This window comes from Ruditapes philippinarum, unplaced genomic scaffold, assembly GCF_026571515.1.
Source record: "Ruditapes philippinarum isolate M1 unplaced genomic scaffold, ASM2657151v2 ctg116_1_1_1_1, whole genome shotgun sequence".
Lineage (NCBI taxonomy): Eukaryota > Metazoa > Mollusca > Bivalvia > Venerida > Veneridae > Ruditapes > Ruditapes philippinarum.
Genome location: NW_026862606.1, coordinates 307,146 through 326,032, shown reverse-complemented (window position 1 = coordinate 326,032; position 18,887 = coordinate 307,146). Strand labels below are relative to the sequence as shown.

The 18,887-nt window shown below is 33.5% G+C and overlaps 1 protein-coding gene across 1 annotated transcript; it reads right to left on the bottom strand.

The window, feature by feature from the left end:
- Nucleotides 1-1,623: 1,623 nt before the first annotated feature.
- LOC132719567 (uncharacterized) lies at nucleotides 1,624-11,696 on the bottom strand. The gene is made up of 7 exons (XM_060703345.1): nucleotides 10,647-11,696; nucleotides 9,471-9,609; nucleotides 8,133-8,245; nucleotides 6,862-6,993; nucleotides 4,438-5,024; nucleotides 3,808-4,023; nucleotides 1,624-3,609 (listed from the first exon to the last, which is right to left on the bottom strand). The coding sequence occupies exons 1-7, from the start codon at nucleotides 10,779-10,781 to the stop codon at nucleotides 3,123-3,125; spliced, it is 1,809 nt and encodes a 602-aa protein (XP_060559328.1). The 5' UTR covers nucleotides 10,782-11,696; the 3' UTR covers nucleotides 1,624-3,122.
- Nucleotides 11,697-18,887: the final 7,191 nt, after the last annotated feature.

Here is an 18,887-nt window from a genome sequence, read left to right as displayed (position 1 = left end):
GACATAACGATTATACTGCCAATAAATGAATTTATAAATAATTCATTTAATTAGAATAGACATTGTTATATATGTGATATGCATGTTTAAACATTTTAATATCAATTAGAAGCAGTTTTATTAACGTTGAATTTGTACAATTTATAAAATGATAATATCTGCAAGTGAACCTAATGTTAGGCATATAATTATATATACATTTAATGTATATTTCTAAATGTGCGCATGACATTTATTTGACACTTTAAGCTACTAAACTATGCACGTTAATTAAACGAAGGGCAACATTGTTTTTCATGTGAAGAAATTTAGACTGGATGAAGTTGGTTTAAATCTGTTCGCTTATGATTTAAATATGGTTATAACTTTTCAACTTAATTAATTATGCCATAGGATACAGATACACATTGAAGTACATGGCACAAAATATCGAAAGCTGCTACCACAGTGATATGATGTAATGGTTCATAATTTAACAACACACTGAGTAATGAATATACATGTTTGTTACTGCAATCAAGCTCTGAAGACATTTAGTATAACAAAATATGACATGATGTACATGTTTCATATCGTCATTTTCGCGCGTTACTAAAGTTTAAGGACTATCTCGGTATGTACTGGTGTGTCATTTCTGTTGATAATAAATATACTAGCTTTATCATACACATAAAAAAATGTCATACAAATTAGAGCAAATTTAATTTATGCATAAGTTGGTTTAAACTTATTTATTTAAGCTCGATTGCGAAACAATTTCTTGCAACTTATATAAATCGCTTTCGAGTCCGCTTCCATGAACCAACTAGTACTGGTGTCATATGAAGAAAAATGGTCGTGACCCGATTAGGGGCTCGAACCCATGACACCTTAACCGCTAGGCCACAGCTCCCCTACTGTGCAAAAATTAACACGCATCATGCGGTGTTCTTCTTATAAATTTGTTTAGTTTACGCACGCCCAATTACAGTATAAAACAATAAATTATGACGATAGTAATTAACTTTCAAGTCAGCTTACAAAAATAACCAGATCTAGTGTCATATGAGGAAACAGGGAGAAACTCATATTTGTCTTGAACCCAGGATCCTAGCTAGTGTCCTCGCCATTTTAAAATCCGCAATGTAAATTTCACCAGAATATTTGTACAAATTTGTTCATAAAAGAGAAAAAAATGACTTTAAAGGACGCCCCAAACACTAAAATATCATAGGTTTCATTAACCCTGTTCATGTACAGTTGTGACAAGTATATGCCCCCTAGCATCGGCTTAAAGAGAATTCAACATTTAAACATGAAAATGGTAAAAATTTAAATTTAAAAATATCCACGGATTTGTTTATACGGCAGTTATCATGGAACCTTCAATGTGACACGTGACTTACATTACACAAAAACAGGGTACGGTCCCCTCGCAAAAGAAAGTAAAAAAAATAATTTCGACAATACTTATGAATGCTTAAATTGACAATCATACCACTTTATTAATATATCTCGAAATAGAAGCATAAGTGAGAAGTTGTCTCAAATAATCACAAATATACGATAACATTCACAAATATAACAAAAATCTACATGGACATGTATACACAATTTTCGCCAGTTCCAATGAGTATAATTAGACAAAAAGTGATGGAATGCAATACATTTTATACATGAAAGTTTCGTTTTACATATGTTTACTGAAAAAAAACTGCTATAAAATTTGTAAAGTTAACTGTGCAAATGAGACGAATTCTTGTTCTAAACATATCAAATATAAAAACGCCTTCAAATTATACGAGGGACGGTCAGAAAATATCCAGACTTTTCATGCTCCTCTCTTTCCACGTGAAGCTATATACACACGTTATATATTGGTGAAATCTACATTCATTCGCCCAATAACGTGGTCAGTTTATTTTCAATGATAGTTGTGTACACAGTATTTTGCCCCCTGATATATGATAGGTGTTTCGTCTACCAAGGACTCTTTGTAAGAGGAACATCGCTCTATAATAAAGTTTCTGGTTGCTGAATGTGAAAAGCCCTGCCACATCTTTCAGAGGCTTAAAAGATTTTCTGATAAATGTGTATCACGTTCAACCTTCTACAACTGGGTTTCTCAGTTTCGTGAAGGCAGAACAAGTGTTTGTGACAGGCCTAGGACGGGCGGCCAGCTGAGGCGGTGACCCCAACAATGGTAGCAAATGTAAAAGCTTTTGTCAACAAAAATCGTAGAGTAACTTTGGAGGAGGTAGCCAACAAGTTTAGCATCAGTAAGGCATCGGCACACAAGATTTTACACGAACACCTAGGCATGAGCGAGGTAAGTGCCAGGTGGGTGCCTAGACAGCTGTCCGCAGATCAAAAGGCAACCAGAGTAACCAATGCAAAAGAACATTTAAGTTGTTTTAATCGTGAAGGAGATAATTTTTGAACCGCATTATCACTGGAGATGAGATCTTTGTTCATTATTCCGAACCTGAGACAAAAGCTCAATCAAAGCAGTGGAAACGAGCTGTTTCCCCACCTCCTAAAAAGTTTAAGCTGTCTCCTTCGGCTGGCAAAGTCATGCTTGTTGCCTTTTGGGATTCACGTGGAATGATACTCACTCATTTCATGCCAAAAGGTCAAACTGTCACTGCCAAGTACTATTCTGAAGTAATTCTGAAAAATCTCAGAGAAAAGTTGAAGCAAATGCGTCCAAGGTTAGCACAGAAAAATGTCCTCCTTCTTCACGATAACGTCCCCTCCCATACCGCCGCAGCTACAGTGGAAGTTATCAACTCTTACAAATGGAAATTGTTGTCTCACCCTCCTTATAGCCCAGACCTCGCCCCTGTGACTTTTATTTTTCCAGAACTGAAAAAATTGCTTGCTGGAAAGAAATATAAGACCAGGGCGGCTTTGATATCTGCTGTTACACAGTACCTAAAACATAGGTCTACGTCATGGTTCACAGCGGGAATACAAAAGCTCCCACAAAGATAGCAAATGTGCGTAGACGTAGGTGGATAATATTTTGAAAAAGAGTAGAGAGATTTTTTTAAAAATGTTGAATGGTTTTCGAGAAAGTCAAAAGTCCGGATATTTTCTGACCGTCCTTCGTATATTCAATATTTCAGAATTTATACATTAAGTCAGGTTTCTTGTAGAACAGGTAATCTTCTTTCATGTTTGTCTTCTAGTTGATGACTGTCTGCGTCTTTTCCATCGTTGGTACTCTCATATATTGTGATAAGTTCTGCCAGGGAGGGTCGTCTCCCTTCCCTAACGTAATCAGCTTCCGGCTCAGTTTTTGTTTCCCTCCTGCGTTTCAAATCTAGCTTTATTTTATCGTTCATATCAGACGTTTGTCTTGGCGTAAATGCTTTATCAACCGAACTACATGATTTACTTGAAAGACTTTGGAAACTGGATGAAGCAATATCAGTAAAACTTCTTCGAAAATGTACGGTAGACCCGGTAGACCCAAAAAGGTCAAGGTCACTGGCGTCTAACTTAGAATTTTGCCTGTTTCTGTAAACCGGAGACGGCGATCGTCCATTTTCTAAATCCACTTCAGCTAATGAGCCCCTCCTTCTTCTACTCTGCTTTGGAGGAGGGGAATGTGCTTCCTTATTAAACCTGTGATCATAAAAAATACATTATATTTTGATATATATTAGTTACCAGAAAACGCATATAACGTTTCTCGCGTGCTAAATCAAAATGGATAAATAATTTGTTCTATAAGATGATATAAATACATGTATTGTGTTCTTTACTTAACTGTTTAACATTAAAAATCAGAACAAATCTTTAGCTTTATTAAGAATTACAGACCTATCAAATTGTTGATACACCCTTTCTATTTCTCGCGTAGAATCGGGAGAATCGCGTTGAGCAGACGACACTGACAGGCGCGGGAATGTTACAGTCCGGCTTTGTTGCTGTTGGGACATGTGCTCACAGTCCGTTCCTAAAGTTTTTTCCTTGATTAATTCGGAAATCTGGGAGTCTTTCCACTCTATTTTCTTCTTCATGTGCTCTACTTCTTCCCTAAAATCAGAGTACATTTTAAAGTTAATATTATACAGTTTTAATAGTGTTTACGAGGAGTAAACAGAATGGGTATGTGTCATAGAAAGTGAGATTGTCTCAACGTAAAAACGGAATAAACGCACTCTTAATGAAGTTTAAATTGCATTTTATCTTATAAGTCTATTAAGTGTTTGCTTACGCATAACAGTACATGTAGTACATTTCGTATAGTAAAAATATAACGATTTTAAATATTGAAATGTTTGTTTATTATGTTTAATATGTTTATACTTAAGTAATTTTCATAATATAGATATCTATATTCGTATATTTGTCAAAAGTTGGACGTGCTAACGCCAGTTTAATTTTTAGTTAATGAGCTTACTAATCAAATATCCACGCATTTATCAAGAAAATGTGTACAATGCTTACCTTAACATCGACATCTGAGATTTCAAAAATTTCAGATCTGATTTCGTCTTGTATGTCAACTTGAATTTTGGACCTCTGATACACGTAAGAAGTGTTTCCAGCTCATTTGCAAGGGCCATCTTTGCCCGTTCCTGTTTTTCAACGTATTGTTTTACTATGTCAGGCAAACTGTGTTTCTTGTGTCTAGAAGAAGTCCGTAAAAGTGATACAACCGCCTCTTTCTCATTCATACTGCTGCTGGTATGTTCAATATTTGTCCGAGCAAGTTGTATCAGTCGCCTGACGTTCCTCTCTAAGACAGATATCTTGATATTTTCTACATCTTCCTCTATGTCTTCTTGTTCTGCCTCTAGAAACTGACGTATAGCAATATTGACTGTTCGCACCCGCTCATTAAAGTTATCATATCTATCCCTCAATTGTATAATTGAATTGTTGTTTGCTGCATTGAAGCGTGTTTGTTTTGCTAAATCTTGTTTAAACATTGTTTGATTTTCAACAATTTCTTTTTTCAACCGTACTATTTCTCCGTCTTTTGATTTTATATCTTCCTTTAACCGCTGAAGTTCCTCTTTCATTTGGGCCATCTTAAAAAAAAAGAAACAGAAAATATATCAATACGAGAGACTTGCATCATGTAATGTAGTCGTAATTTCTATTTTAATTAACTGTAGGTGTCATCATTTTTATTCACTTTCGTCAAATGAAATATCTGAGAAGTTCATTTTATAAATATACCGTATATATATTGTGTACATTTTTTTTAGTTACGCATGCTATCAACATATTTCGGTAATAGTCTTCAATCATAGTTTACATATATTTCCAAATTCGCATTACACTACTAGTTAATGTACATTATATATAATTATATACTTCCCACAAGTTAAGTTTTTTTAGTTAAGTTACACTTTATTTAAATCATTTACTACTAGTAAAGTTACACTATATGTATTCATGTATTACCTACTTGTTAAGTTACACTATATAACCTACTGGTTTAGTGTCATAATACATATACTTATATCACCTACTAGTTCAGCTTCACAATATTTAGTTACCTCAAGTTATATAATACTACATTAATATAACCTAGTGATAACCTTTATATTACCTACTCGTTAGATTATTTTACATTTAATTTTTCTACTCGTTAGGTTACTCTTTATCTGCATTATACATTAGTTAAGTTACACTATATATATAACCTGCTTGATAAGTTAGCAGTATTTTTTATTACCCCTCACTTTTTTCGTAATGATAATTTGCCATAGGCCTGTGGGAGTTATTTTTACTGTTACTGCAAGTGTACCACGTGACTAAGAATTTTGTACTGTTACATAGGTAACAGTATTTTTTAACAGTATAATATCTGGTCACGTGGTCTATTTTCTAAATAAAATGAAATAAAATGGCCGCCATTTTTATTCTCGATTCATTCTTATTTTCGACGTTAAACCCCGATAGGACATCAATTTCTTCTCTGGAGTAACTATGACACTCATAAAATTTAGTTGTTTGCAACCTACTGGTGTGCTTTTCGCGTATAAAATATCTTTTTGTTGAATAGTCAAAAAGTGAACATCCGTTTTCAACGGAAGTAATTGCAATGTAAATAATTATGTGTCAAACTGGAACATGCAGACGATTTAAGCATGCAACAAAGGATTATTTAACAATTTTAATCAGTGAAACGTTACAGATATGGTGGACAGACATAGGATATCATCGTTATTTTGTCAAAAACCATGCTAAGAATATTCTGGAAACAGAAGGATCAGATTTCACAGATCATAACCGTGTAAATGGGTTAGTGTTTTGTTTTCTAAATAAAACCTAGCTTATTGTATGTTTATGATTTGTAGATATCATCACTTGCTTAAAGAATAAAAGAAAAAGAAAACTTCTCAAGTAGGCCTAAAGTACACTTAAAACTTAAAAGGTAAGGACAGTTTAGTTACACAGTTTTACAGTTTGTTACTTTTGGTTTATTTTTGTTACAGTTAGATTTAGTTGACAATTTCAGATCATCACAGTATTTTTGTTCGGGGTAATAAAATAAATAACACATGGGTTTGTGAGTAACAGTAAAAATATCATCCCTCGTCAAAATACTGTTACCCGAGGCATAGACAGTATTTTCCTCGGGATAATATTTTAACTGTTACCCACAAATCCATGTGTTATTTATATAATATCACCTACTAGTTAAATTATACTATAGTTTATACACTATAATTATATTATCTTCTAGTAAACTTATACCAGGAATGAAGATTAAAAGGTGAATACCTAAATGATTTTGAGTAATCGTACTTAAAGCATTCAGCTTCTCAACAAATATGCTATTAAGAGTACTAATTAGAATAGCCATGCAATGTGCACATTCGTTTGACTATTGTCTGAAAAATTTATAGTCACTACCTTTTTTGTTTTAGTTTCCAGCTTTATCCTGTAATCTTTCTCGGCATCGTAATGAATTTTCTTTGCTTCCAACAATTCGCTCCTCTCTTGTCCCGATGTAAGCCATGCATTTGTTATAGCTCTTTCTTTTACCTAACATAATGGCAAAAATTACGTAAAATAAATATCATGAATTTCTGAATAATATAAGCAAGTTTAGGATTTGTTGCTATGGTAATTCAAAATATGAATAATACCTCTCATCGGATTTTAATGTACATTATTTTGTTCATTAGTAATCTATTGAAACTACAAATTGTACAAGATTACTGACATGCGTGTTGAAAGATTTTAAAAGTAAGATTTTACGCAATATAAACGGTTTTTAGCATACTCGTCAAGTCTAGCAGTACAAATACTGCTGTTATTAATATCTAACTACTGTTGTGATCAATTTGATATATCTAAGGGCACTGTGCAGTTTATTGCACAAAAATCAATTATGCTATAGCATTCATTAAGAAATTAATTGCTGGGAATCACCATTATATAAAATATAGCCCTATGGCAAATGTATACTTGAACTTAATTAAAACTAAACAATATTGGATTTAGCTCAATACAGGATTGGAGCATTACCTCTAGACGCTTGCAGAAATCATGTTCACAAAATGAACTAATATCGTTTTTTTCGGCGATTCTTACATTTTTCTTTCATTATCATATATAAATCGGTGTGAAAAGATGAATTAGATGTTTTAAAGTTCATTCCGTAAGGTGAAAAGATGAGATTTTAGCATTTAATCATTCAAGCGTCTTGTCCGGTATGTACCGGAATATGGTATTTAGTGTGGTGCTCCAATCCTTTTTTTAGTCTCACTCAACAATATTCACGTCAGTATACGCCGATATAGTTGTAACCACGAAACTATGTATAGACTTTTTCTCAAATTGTGACATCAGTATTTTGATATTAAGGTTATAAGGCCAAAAAGTAAATAAAGATAAATAGAATCTGTATAAACTACGATTCAATAACGAGCTGGAGATGGCCAAGTGGTTGAGGTGTCTGTCTCTCTACCCATGCCTTTGTGGGTCCTACTCCTTTATGGCCACGACCACGTTTCCTCATATGACACGAGTGGAAGGGACTGGAGAGTGTTTCAAACTTCAAGCTCTAATACAATCTATCTTGAATGTGTAAGTTCACACTAATAAATTGAAAGACTCTTTCATTTAAAGTGAAAACTATGATCTTCATTACCTGACACAACATAGTAATTTCATCTTACCTTTGTTTCTAAGTATTTCAGGAGCTTGGTCTTTGTGTCATCACTAACATGGTTGAAAACCTTCGGAAATTTTCCAAATACTTCGTCCGCACGAAGGAGTTTTGTTTCGATATCTGAAAAAGAATTGCGTCTTTAAAGAAGAAGAAGAAGAAGTAATGGTTTATTTCGGTAACTTATACATTTACAGTATCTTGTTACCTACAATAATTACAAATACAATTATTCCGTGGTCACTGGACAAAAGCAAAGAAAACAAAAATGATAATAATAAGGATATAAAAAGTTTTACAAAAGACATTCTAAAAAAATTATTGCAAACGGAGAGCAGACAGCTCCAAATAAAGGAGAAAAAAAGAACATCACAAAATCATTATCATTCATAGAAATAAAGTTCCAGAACAAAACAACAAAGACAAAAAAGAAGATGTGTAAACATAACGGCTTCAAAAGTAGAGTATTTTATGTATATTTTTAACAGCAAGGATAATAAGTTGTATGAATTTGCATTAGAAAATGCGTTATGTATTAACAACTCGAAGTAACAGTTCTTGTCTTTTTTTATAGGCTACATCTATATATTTTCCTAAATTTACAAGTATATAGCTTTATTTTCTGATTGTAATAAATATATAAAAGTATTCATATAAGGTCTTATATAGTAATAACGCTTGATAAATCTTCTTCACATGGTCAAACTAAAATAAAATGATAGTCATCTTCAATTTCTGGTAAGTTACATAATTGATATAATCTTTCATTTCTATATATTCTATTACGTCCGTATCTTCCGGTTTTCAATCCTTGAGTTATAAGCAGATCTTGTAATTATACAAATATTCATCCATATACCTTTGCAATCAATATTTCTTAAATATGGTTTCTAACAAAAGTCTGTTTTGATATAACTATATCTATAGAATGTGTTTAGTACGATATTTGTTTGGTATGTCTGAATGCCATTTGAGTAAACGCAAGTAAATCGCCAACCGTTAGATCAACAATTTAAAATTCAACTTTAGTTGAAGCTTTTTTCTATGTTGGCATCGTTCATTTAATGTCGTCTTATTATGTAAATGCTAATTGAGCCGCGTCATGACAAAACCAACATAATGCTTTTGCGACCAGCATGGATCCAGACCAACCTGCGCATCCGCGCAGTCTGATCAGGATCCATGCTGTTTTCTATCAGTTTCACAACTTGTAATAGGGTTGGTAAGCGGACAGCATGGATCCTGATCAGACTGCGCAGATGCCCATGCTGGTCTGGATCCATGCTGGTCGCAAATGCATTGTGTTGGTTTTGTCGTGACGCGGCTCAATTTATTTCGTTTGTCTTACCCTCCCCATACAGATGGTCGGCCAGTAGAAGATGACCCGTCAAGTACAAAACATGGCGGAACTTCCTGTATGAATCTCCGCCTCGAAGACGCAGTGTCTCTAATAACTTGGTATTCCTCTCATATTGTGTTGCTTTGTCCTTAAAAAAGAATACATCGATAATTTTACATTTTAATATGAAAAGTATTGATATTACCTTTTATTATATTTTTATTACGTCATGGTCTATCAAATATATCAATGATATCATTTTTTCATAGTTTTGTTTTTCATAGTTACCTTTTCATAGTTAGTTAGAGGACATTAGAACAGAATTTAAGTTCGTTGGTGAATATCTATCATAACTAATACTAAATGTTTAGTCGCTGATGATAATGATAATAATTCAAGCGTAAATTTTTCTTCATTACTCTTGATTTTGTAAGATAACAATTTTTGTATAAGCAGAGACAAATAATGTGAAGCAAACTGCCGCATTCCGTCGATAAGTATATATCGATGGACAGCGGCAGTTTGCCATGCGAAACAAATATATGGCATATTGCCGCATACATCCATCCTGAAATACTGTCGCATATAGCACACTGCGTGGCGACATGCATTCTTTAAATGAATTATCAAATTACAAATATTATCAAAATAATATCATAATCATATATGTTATTTTCCTTGATATTTTTTAATGATAATGATAAAGTAAAGGTATATACATAATACTAAGAAGAAGCTTCAGTCAAGTGGTGTGTATCATTCAACGGGAATATTTATTCTACGAATTTGTTGGTTAATAATGAAGATGTATATGTGCAATGAGTTTATTACTTTTTTATTTTATGCAAAATATTATATATCATTTTATTTCTTTTAGAAGTTAATGATTGTAATATCATACTAGAACTTTGTTGGTACTTAATAAGAAAGTGAAATGATATTCGGAAGAAAAATAAAGTATTTTAGATAGATACACGCAATATTGACAAAGAAACAAACTTTCTGAGAACTTTTATAAATCGTTAACGCTTATATGATATTTGGCATAAAAAACAACCATTATATAGTTAGCAAACAGTAATGCCTAAACTGAAATGAGATATTTCAAACAAATCCGATGCATGAACTATTTCGTCTATGTTTACGAAAATTAGCACGCGCATTTTGTCGTCTGCCCCGTCTTACCCGAATATCCTTCACCATGGTGTCTGGAAGCACATTTTCTGTCCTTAAAGCTTGAAAAAAATCTTCTGTCATAACGATATTTCCTAGCAGCAACCATTGGTTTCTATCTAGAATACTCTTCTGCTTCTCGTCCATGTTTGTCGTCTGCCTTTTTATTTTTTATTTGTTTTTGCTGAATGTACGTCAACAATTCAGTGTTGCGTTAACTAAATATTCCATAGATTTCCTTTGCTACTTCTTGTTTATCCTTTATCCTGCGTTCACATTTCATAATTTCCCCTTAACGTAACGTATGGATCATCTTTGTGTCACAATACCCACTTTTGAACCAAACTTCACCACTCCATTGATTTCTTTGCTTTTGAACAAACAAATACTCGACTTTACTTTTATTTCAAAATGTTAGTTTAATCATACGCATCATCGAAAATAATTTACCATGTGAAATTTCAAGTATGTTGGCGCGCCATTTTAATGACTTTATAGCATGATGAACGAAATACAAGTGTTTTAAACCAAGTCGTACCCGTAATAAATCAACAAGTTTAATTCATTATGATAAAATTGAAAAACAATTTTGACATCAAGAAAGTATTATGTATTGTTTGAAATAGATATTCCACGTAAAATCTACGTTCAATAACCAACGCGACAAATGCATGTTTTTATATATTTATGACTTTTTATCTAAGTCTCAAGTTAAAGAAATGTCCCTGATAATATCAGAATAAGAAATGTTAAAATCCACCTCACTGTAGAATTTACACTTATTAATGATACAGCAGTTTTTTCCGTGTTTCTATGCCCACACTACCCGTCTTGATATCGTTAGGTTGCTTGTGTGGACAAGAAATTATGGCTATTTTATCTCTTGCATGCAATATTTTATCATCGATGTCCAATTATTGTAAACAGTTTATTACACGATTTTATTGTATTCTTTCTTTCAGCTGACATATTTTGACGATTTTATTGGCGAAAACATTACCCGGAGCTTCCTTTTACCTTAAGACGCCAAAACAATTTTATTTAATACAAACAGATATTATTAAACGGGAAATTTCAAAACATCACTTTACATAAAGTTTATCGATATCTCTTGATTATTATTGAAGTGTTGCAAACAATGACATAAAGTATTTTTGCTGACGCACTTTTTAAAAATACGCAATGATGTGAGATAAATAACACCCAAAGAAAAAGAAAATGATTCGGTATCCTATAGATGTTGACTGTTTTTCATAAAAGCCAGGCAATTTTTTAAATAAAACTATCACCTTTCAAAAACGTATCTGGCACTTTTTTAACCATGTAACCCCTAAATGAACCTTTTAATTTATCAATTAAAACTTAATGCCACACCTTTATAAAATGTAAACAATAAACTTCAAGCGTTTGCACAACGTGATTCCAATAGAAATGATTATTGGGTCCAATCTCATCAATTTAGCTTCGTGTACATATCCCGAGTCCAAAAATCCATATCAAATCTATATTGTATTCGAAAGTGTTTAAAAATATTAAAAAATGGTATAGTAGTGTGAAACAAAGTTCAATACAATAATGATTTTATTGGACTCGTACACAGCAGCTAGCGGTACCATTCTTACAACTCAGTATTGTACTCAACAATGTTCAATATTCTCATAATATTAAAAGCATTTTCATTGTGTACTACACAATATATATATATGATTTTAATATACATGTTGTTTTTTTTAAATGAAATTGAGATGGCCGTTTTTGACAACAAGTGAAATAAATATACTTTCTTGGACTGTAGAGGTCTTAATGATACAAAAAAGAGGTCTGGCATGTTTAAATTTTACAGTTTTCATTTTACCGAAAATATGAAAAACACATGAAACGCTGAATGCTTTTTAGAATTCATCAATAGAATTATCGCTCGAGGTGAAGGGATTTCATTTAAACGGAATTTAGACATCAATGTGTATCGGTCATTTGTAGGTTAAATGGAAATTATATCAGTTTAGATTTATATGTAAACTAAAAAACAAGCCACAATAATAAATGTTTACAGTCCAATTACAGACCAACCGTAGTTTTATGGAAATATTTTCGTATAAAAGATGATGTTAATGGTTATATTTTTATTTGGTGTGGTAATTTTAATTTAGTACAAGATACAGAAATAGAGTGTGACAATTATAAGTGAATTTGTTTTTTCTTGTTAACTATATTTGTAACTGTCGGGAGTTTACATGGCTTTTTTTCTTATTCCTGAAGTTTTTAATTACCGCATATAAGAGGTTGTGATATAGATTTAAGCTATAGATCTGACCATTCTATCATAATTCATAATAGTTGTACAATGGAAAGGTTTACAAAAATTAATCATTATTTAATATTCTTTAATTCTTAAATACTTTAATTTTTAAAATGAAATTGACTCCGACAGACAAATGCACTTCTTGTGTCCACGCCAAGATGTATTTATAATTTCTAAAATTCGTGTCTTAAAAATGCATTCACAAATCACATTTGAGCCGCGTCATGACCAAATCAACATAATGCGTGCAGTCTGATCAGAATCCATGCTGTTCGCTATCAGTTTCTCTACTTGTAATAGGGTTGGTAAGCAAACAGCATGAATCCTGATCAGACTGCGCGGATGCGCAGGCTGGTCTGGATCCATGCTGGTCGCAAACGCACTATGTTGGTTTTGTCATGGCGCGGCTCATTTTATTTATAAATAATAGCATGCTGTCTCATACAGATCAAGTTTCCAAGAGAACTGCCATGCAGAGATGAATCTCAACACATTTCTTGTTGAAAAAATAGTGAATTGACATAGTGTTTCTTTAAGTAAATACAGAAAGGCGCTATTCAAAGCTACGTATACTTACGGTTCCCATCCCAAGGAATAGCGGTGATTATATAATACATCGCATGGTAAAGGCCCAACCCTGCGACTTCCCCAAATCCCTCACGAGGAGAAGAAACACGACAGGTCAGATCAATTCATAAAAAACAATATCGTACTAAACACTTTATTAAGTTATAACAAATACCATATTTCAGAAATATTAATTGAAAATGTTTACGTATGAATATTTGTAGAATTAGTTTTCCCGCAGCTTTAAAGATTAAAAACCGGAAGATACGGACGTAATAGAAACGTTAAAGCTACAGTCTCACTTACATCCCGGCAGAGCCCCGGTAGACGTCCGGGGTGATCCGGGAACGACCGGGGTACGACCGGGAACAACCGGGGTACATCCGTAACTCTGCCGGCAACGTCCTGGATGATCCGGGATGATCCGGGAACATCCGGCATTCGACCCCGGATGGAATAAAATATTTAATATCACCGGGGTGGTCCGGGATGATCCGGGAAGGTATAGCTTTGCCGGCTTCATCCTTAGCTCTGCCGTGAACGACCGGGGTTATACCGGGAAAGCACCGTAGCTCTGCCGGCACAAACCGGGGATGATCCGGGGTATGATATAGCCGGTAGAGCTACGGTAGAGCTACGGTAGAGCCCCGGTATATGCCGACAGAGCCCCGGTAACTACAGGCAGAGCCCCGGAGGATAAAGGTAGAGCTACGGTTGATCCCGGTAGAGCCCCGGCAAAGCCCGGATCATTTCAAAAGAATAACGACAATTTGCGATGATTGCACTTGTTTGTATTAAAAGCCTTCCCATTCTTCTATTCAGTATGGCATAAGGGTTTTTCAGAAAATCATCATGAATTACTATTCTGAAACAAAAGATATCATATTCAATAAAAATTATGTATCAATGTTATCATTTTCGGGCGTTTTCAATCCACCGGGGTTCTAACGGGGCTCTGCCTGGATCGTCCTGGGCTCTGCCGGGGCTCTTCCTGGATCGACCGGAGCTCTGCCTGGGTCAACCGGGGCTCTTCCGGCGTCATCCGGGAACGACCGGGGAAGCACCGGCATGAACCGTAGCTTCACCTGGGCTCTGCCTGGATGATCCGGAGCGCATCCTGGGTGGTTAGTAGGGAACTACCTCAGTGCTGCCGGGGTAAGTGTGACCGCAACAATAATTTCATCCCGGATCGTCCCGGATCATCCCGGTAACTTACCGGGATGGTCCTGGGCTCTGCCGGGAGTAAGTGAGACCGAGGCTTAAAAGATTATATCAGTTATGCCAGAAATTAAAGATGAATGTCATTTTATTTTAGTTTTTCCTTGTTATCAAAATATTCAAAGCGTTATCAAGTGTTATTGCTATATTTAATTTAAGATTCAAGATTTTTTATTTAGTAACGAAAACAAGTTATGTTTCTTGTTACATGATACAATTAGCATACATGTTTATATACATATTACACATGGCAAATAAAAAAGACATGAATGGTTGCACTCACTGAAAACAAATAAGCATAATGAGCTTACACAAGAGAATGAACTATATACACTTTTCAAAAATTGTGCGCGCATGTCCATATGATAATTATCTTTATTACATGCTTTTCGGTGGTTTATAGAAATATATCAGTGATATAAAACTGGTAATTTCACTGTTTGAAACAGTGAAATTACCACTTTGATAATTTCACTGTTTTGAATTTAAGCCCCTTACGTTGTTTCAGTGAAATACCAGCGTGCACAGAACTGGGTACCAACTTAATGACGTGACGTCGTAAATGACGTCACGTTGTATTATTATTTGGCGCGCTTTTCATTCAGTATTAGGTTTAATGTCTTTTTAAAACGTTTCTTTGCATATAATAAAAAGAAAATTTGTTTAGTTTAGTGTAAGATCGAAATATATTTCACCTTGTGAACACCAAAAGTTCATATTTTCACTCGTGGCTGCGCCACTCGTGAAATATACCTTTTGGTGCTCACTCGGTGAAATATATTCCGATATTACACTGAACTAAACAAATATCCTCTATATCACAGACATATTTACAATACATGTACACCACAATATCAGATATTTATATTACAAATCCAAATGTAACATGGAAATTAGTATATAAACTAGATATAATGTAAACGATTACAGGAAATAAGCTTAAATATGACTAAGTATAGTTGTTTACAATGTTTTGTCTTATTATAAATGCTTCTCGTATAAATTTGCATAGTTTTATTATTACAGAATAGTTTACAGATTGCAAGTTCTATAAATTTTACAAGACTTGGTCTATTGAAATAGAATTTGTTAATATAACGTTTTTCGGATTTGATTATATGCTGAACAGATACAAATAAAATGATATTCATCTTCTAGGTCACCACTGTTACAAATCGTACAATGTCTTCGGTTACGCTCAATTCTATTATTGCCATAGCGACCTGTTTAAATTCGTAATTGATGGAAGATAGTCTAGCTTAACTTAGTCAATGGAATACGAAGTTTAAGTGAAATGTTAAATAGTATTCAAATTTAAAACATTTTTTAAATAATTTATAAGTACATAAACTTGGACTAACAGACAATGTGGCAGTCCATGACTGAACAAACTGGCCAGTTAGTCTTTGTTTGAATAACAAAGGAAACGTTTTAATATTAATAATATCAGGATTGTTCCATACATATAAAAAGTCATGATTTTCTAACAAAGACTTACTTTAGATACCTAATTTACCTTGCCTCTTTGACAATCATTTAGAATTATTTTATACATCTTTTTAACTGCAATATTTTCACAAGCCTGTATTTTACAATCCTTATATATTTGTTAATGAATATCGAATCTATATTATACCTTGCATGAATAAATAAGTATATGAGCCGCGTCACGACAAAACCAACATAATGGGTTTGCGACCAGCATGGATTCAGACCAGCCTGCGCATCCGCGCAGTCTGATCAGGATCCATGCTGTTCGCTATCAGTTTCTCTACTTGTAATAGGGTTGGTAAGCGAACAGCGTTGATCCTGATCAGACTGTGAGGATGCGCAGGCTGGTCTGGATCCATGCTGGTCGCAAACCCACTATGTTGTTTTTGTCGTGACACGGCTCAAATGTATTACAATCCGGAAATAAAGTTATACTTGCAGATTTAGGAAAATATACTGATGTAGCCAATAAAAAGAGACAAGAACTGTTACTACCAGCTGTTAATACATAACGCATTTTAATATGAATTGGTACACCTTATTATCCTTATTTTTAAAAATATACATGTGATACTACATATTTTGAGCTGTTATGTTTACACATCATTTTGTTGTTTTTGTTTTTTCTTCTATAACTCTTTTATAGCAGAAATTTATTAAAATCTAGTAAATTATTCCTTAGTATGTCTAATTTGAATAAATGACTGTATGAACTATGTTTGGGAAGATCCATTCCCTATTACTTGTCAAATTAAGTTGGTCTATTCTTATAAAAACTGCCGGTATTTTTAATGACACTATTTAATCATACTGTGATTATCTGTAGTGGGGAGAGTTTAAAATATAAAATATTTTTTCTGTGTGTATTTAAAAGATGCTTATTCTACATTTCAAAATAGACTATATAGTAATTATCAGGTTTTTTTTCAAATATGGAATTTGAGTATAATACATCTTGTTACAACTACTACTCCGTTGTAATTATTATAGTTACAATTCTCACTCACCATTACTATTTAAATTTCCCATATAATAAAACACACAATAACTGTTCTCAATGCTCTAACATCGTTTATTTGTATATAAAATATTTCTAAGTTTCTAATCTAACATCTTAAATTTACAATGTCTCTCTTTCTCACACATGCCCTTAAACAAATCTTGCATCAGTATTTATAAGAAATACCTTATCTCTCCATATTTGGAGGTTACCTTAGTGTTAATTGACAAAGATATACACCTTCTATATATTTATCAAGACAAGTGCTGACCAGGTTACCATACCAGGATTAAACAGACTAATTCCTGGAATATTTATGATGGTAACCAATGATTGACCTAAACACAACAATTGCAGGTTTTTGTCCAGAAGTTATGATGGCAACTGTTGACAGGGTTACGTACCATACTATATAAAATCTCACAGACTGATACACAATCATGTCCCAACAGATTAGTAGTAGATTAATGACAACAAACGAGGTCTCAACTCTAACACAAAAAGCAATCATTAAATCAAACCTTAACCAGGTGCATTGCTAAAACTACAACAATTTTTAAACTCCTTATTATTATTATTGATTTCTTTGCTTTTGTCATGTGACCACATAATTAACGATTTTGTAATCATTTTATGCAAGCGATATCAACAAAAAAGTACTTCTCTTGTGTTCAAACCCTATCCGGGTGATCAGCTCATGTTGTTTATACATGTCAATTTCATGCATCACAGTGATCTACAATGTATTTCTGTTATATGTTTCCATATTTGATTTACTCATGCTTTTTTGTAAATTATACAAACTGAATTAAAGACTCGGCCTATTCACTCCGCTCATAGGAATGTGAAACACAAAATGGTGACAGTTTTCTATGCTTTTTCCACGGAGAGTTAGCAAACTTTTAAGTCAAGTTTTACATTTACATGTAACTTATTTTAGCAAATACTGTAAACTGTTTCCCTTTTTACACAATTGATGCAACTGCTTTTCAACTGACCATACGAGTGGTGTTTTAATAACAGTCAATAAAACACCACCAGACACTGTACATTATCAGCATTTGTTAAGATATATAGTCGTTGCTTATGGTTTGTAAGGGATGATTCTGTCCCAATATCATTTTTCCCCACCACCACCACCACCACCAGCAGCAGCAGCAACAACAACAACAACAACAACAAAATACTTTTCGGGTCACTTTACAAGATAGAACTGAATACAATAATGTAAAATGTGAGTTTTTTTATTGAAAATATCAAAATCAAGCATCGTCACATACTAGTATCGTTAAACAACATGGGGACAACTTTTCTCTCACCACTAGAATACGTAAATTATGGTTGTATATCAACAAAGGTCATTATAATACTACGTCCATAAATCATATATTAGGTACATATGATAATTATAACCTACAGTTTTAAACAAATAGATTTTTCTTAGAGAAAAAACAAACATGTGGTTACCGCATTTAGTTTTTAAAGGGAGAGAAAGAGAAGAAAGTAGAACAGAACAGAACAGAATTAAGCATATACAGCTCATTTTCATATACGACAAATATATAGACCTCTACATGCGTGAATATGAAAAAATGGTATACGCAAATCAATAAATGATAAAATTTATGTTATTGTAAACATAGATAGCGCTCGCACAAATTACTGTCTGCACGAG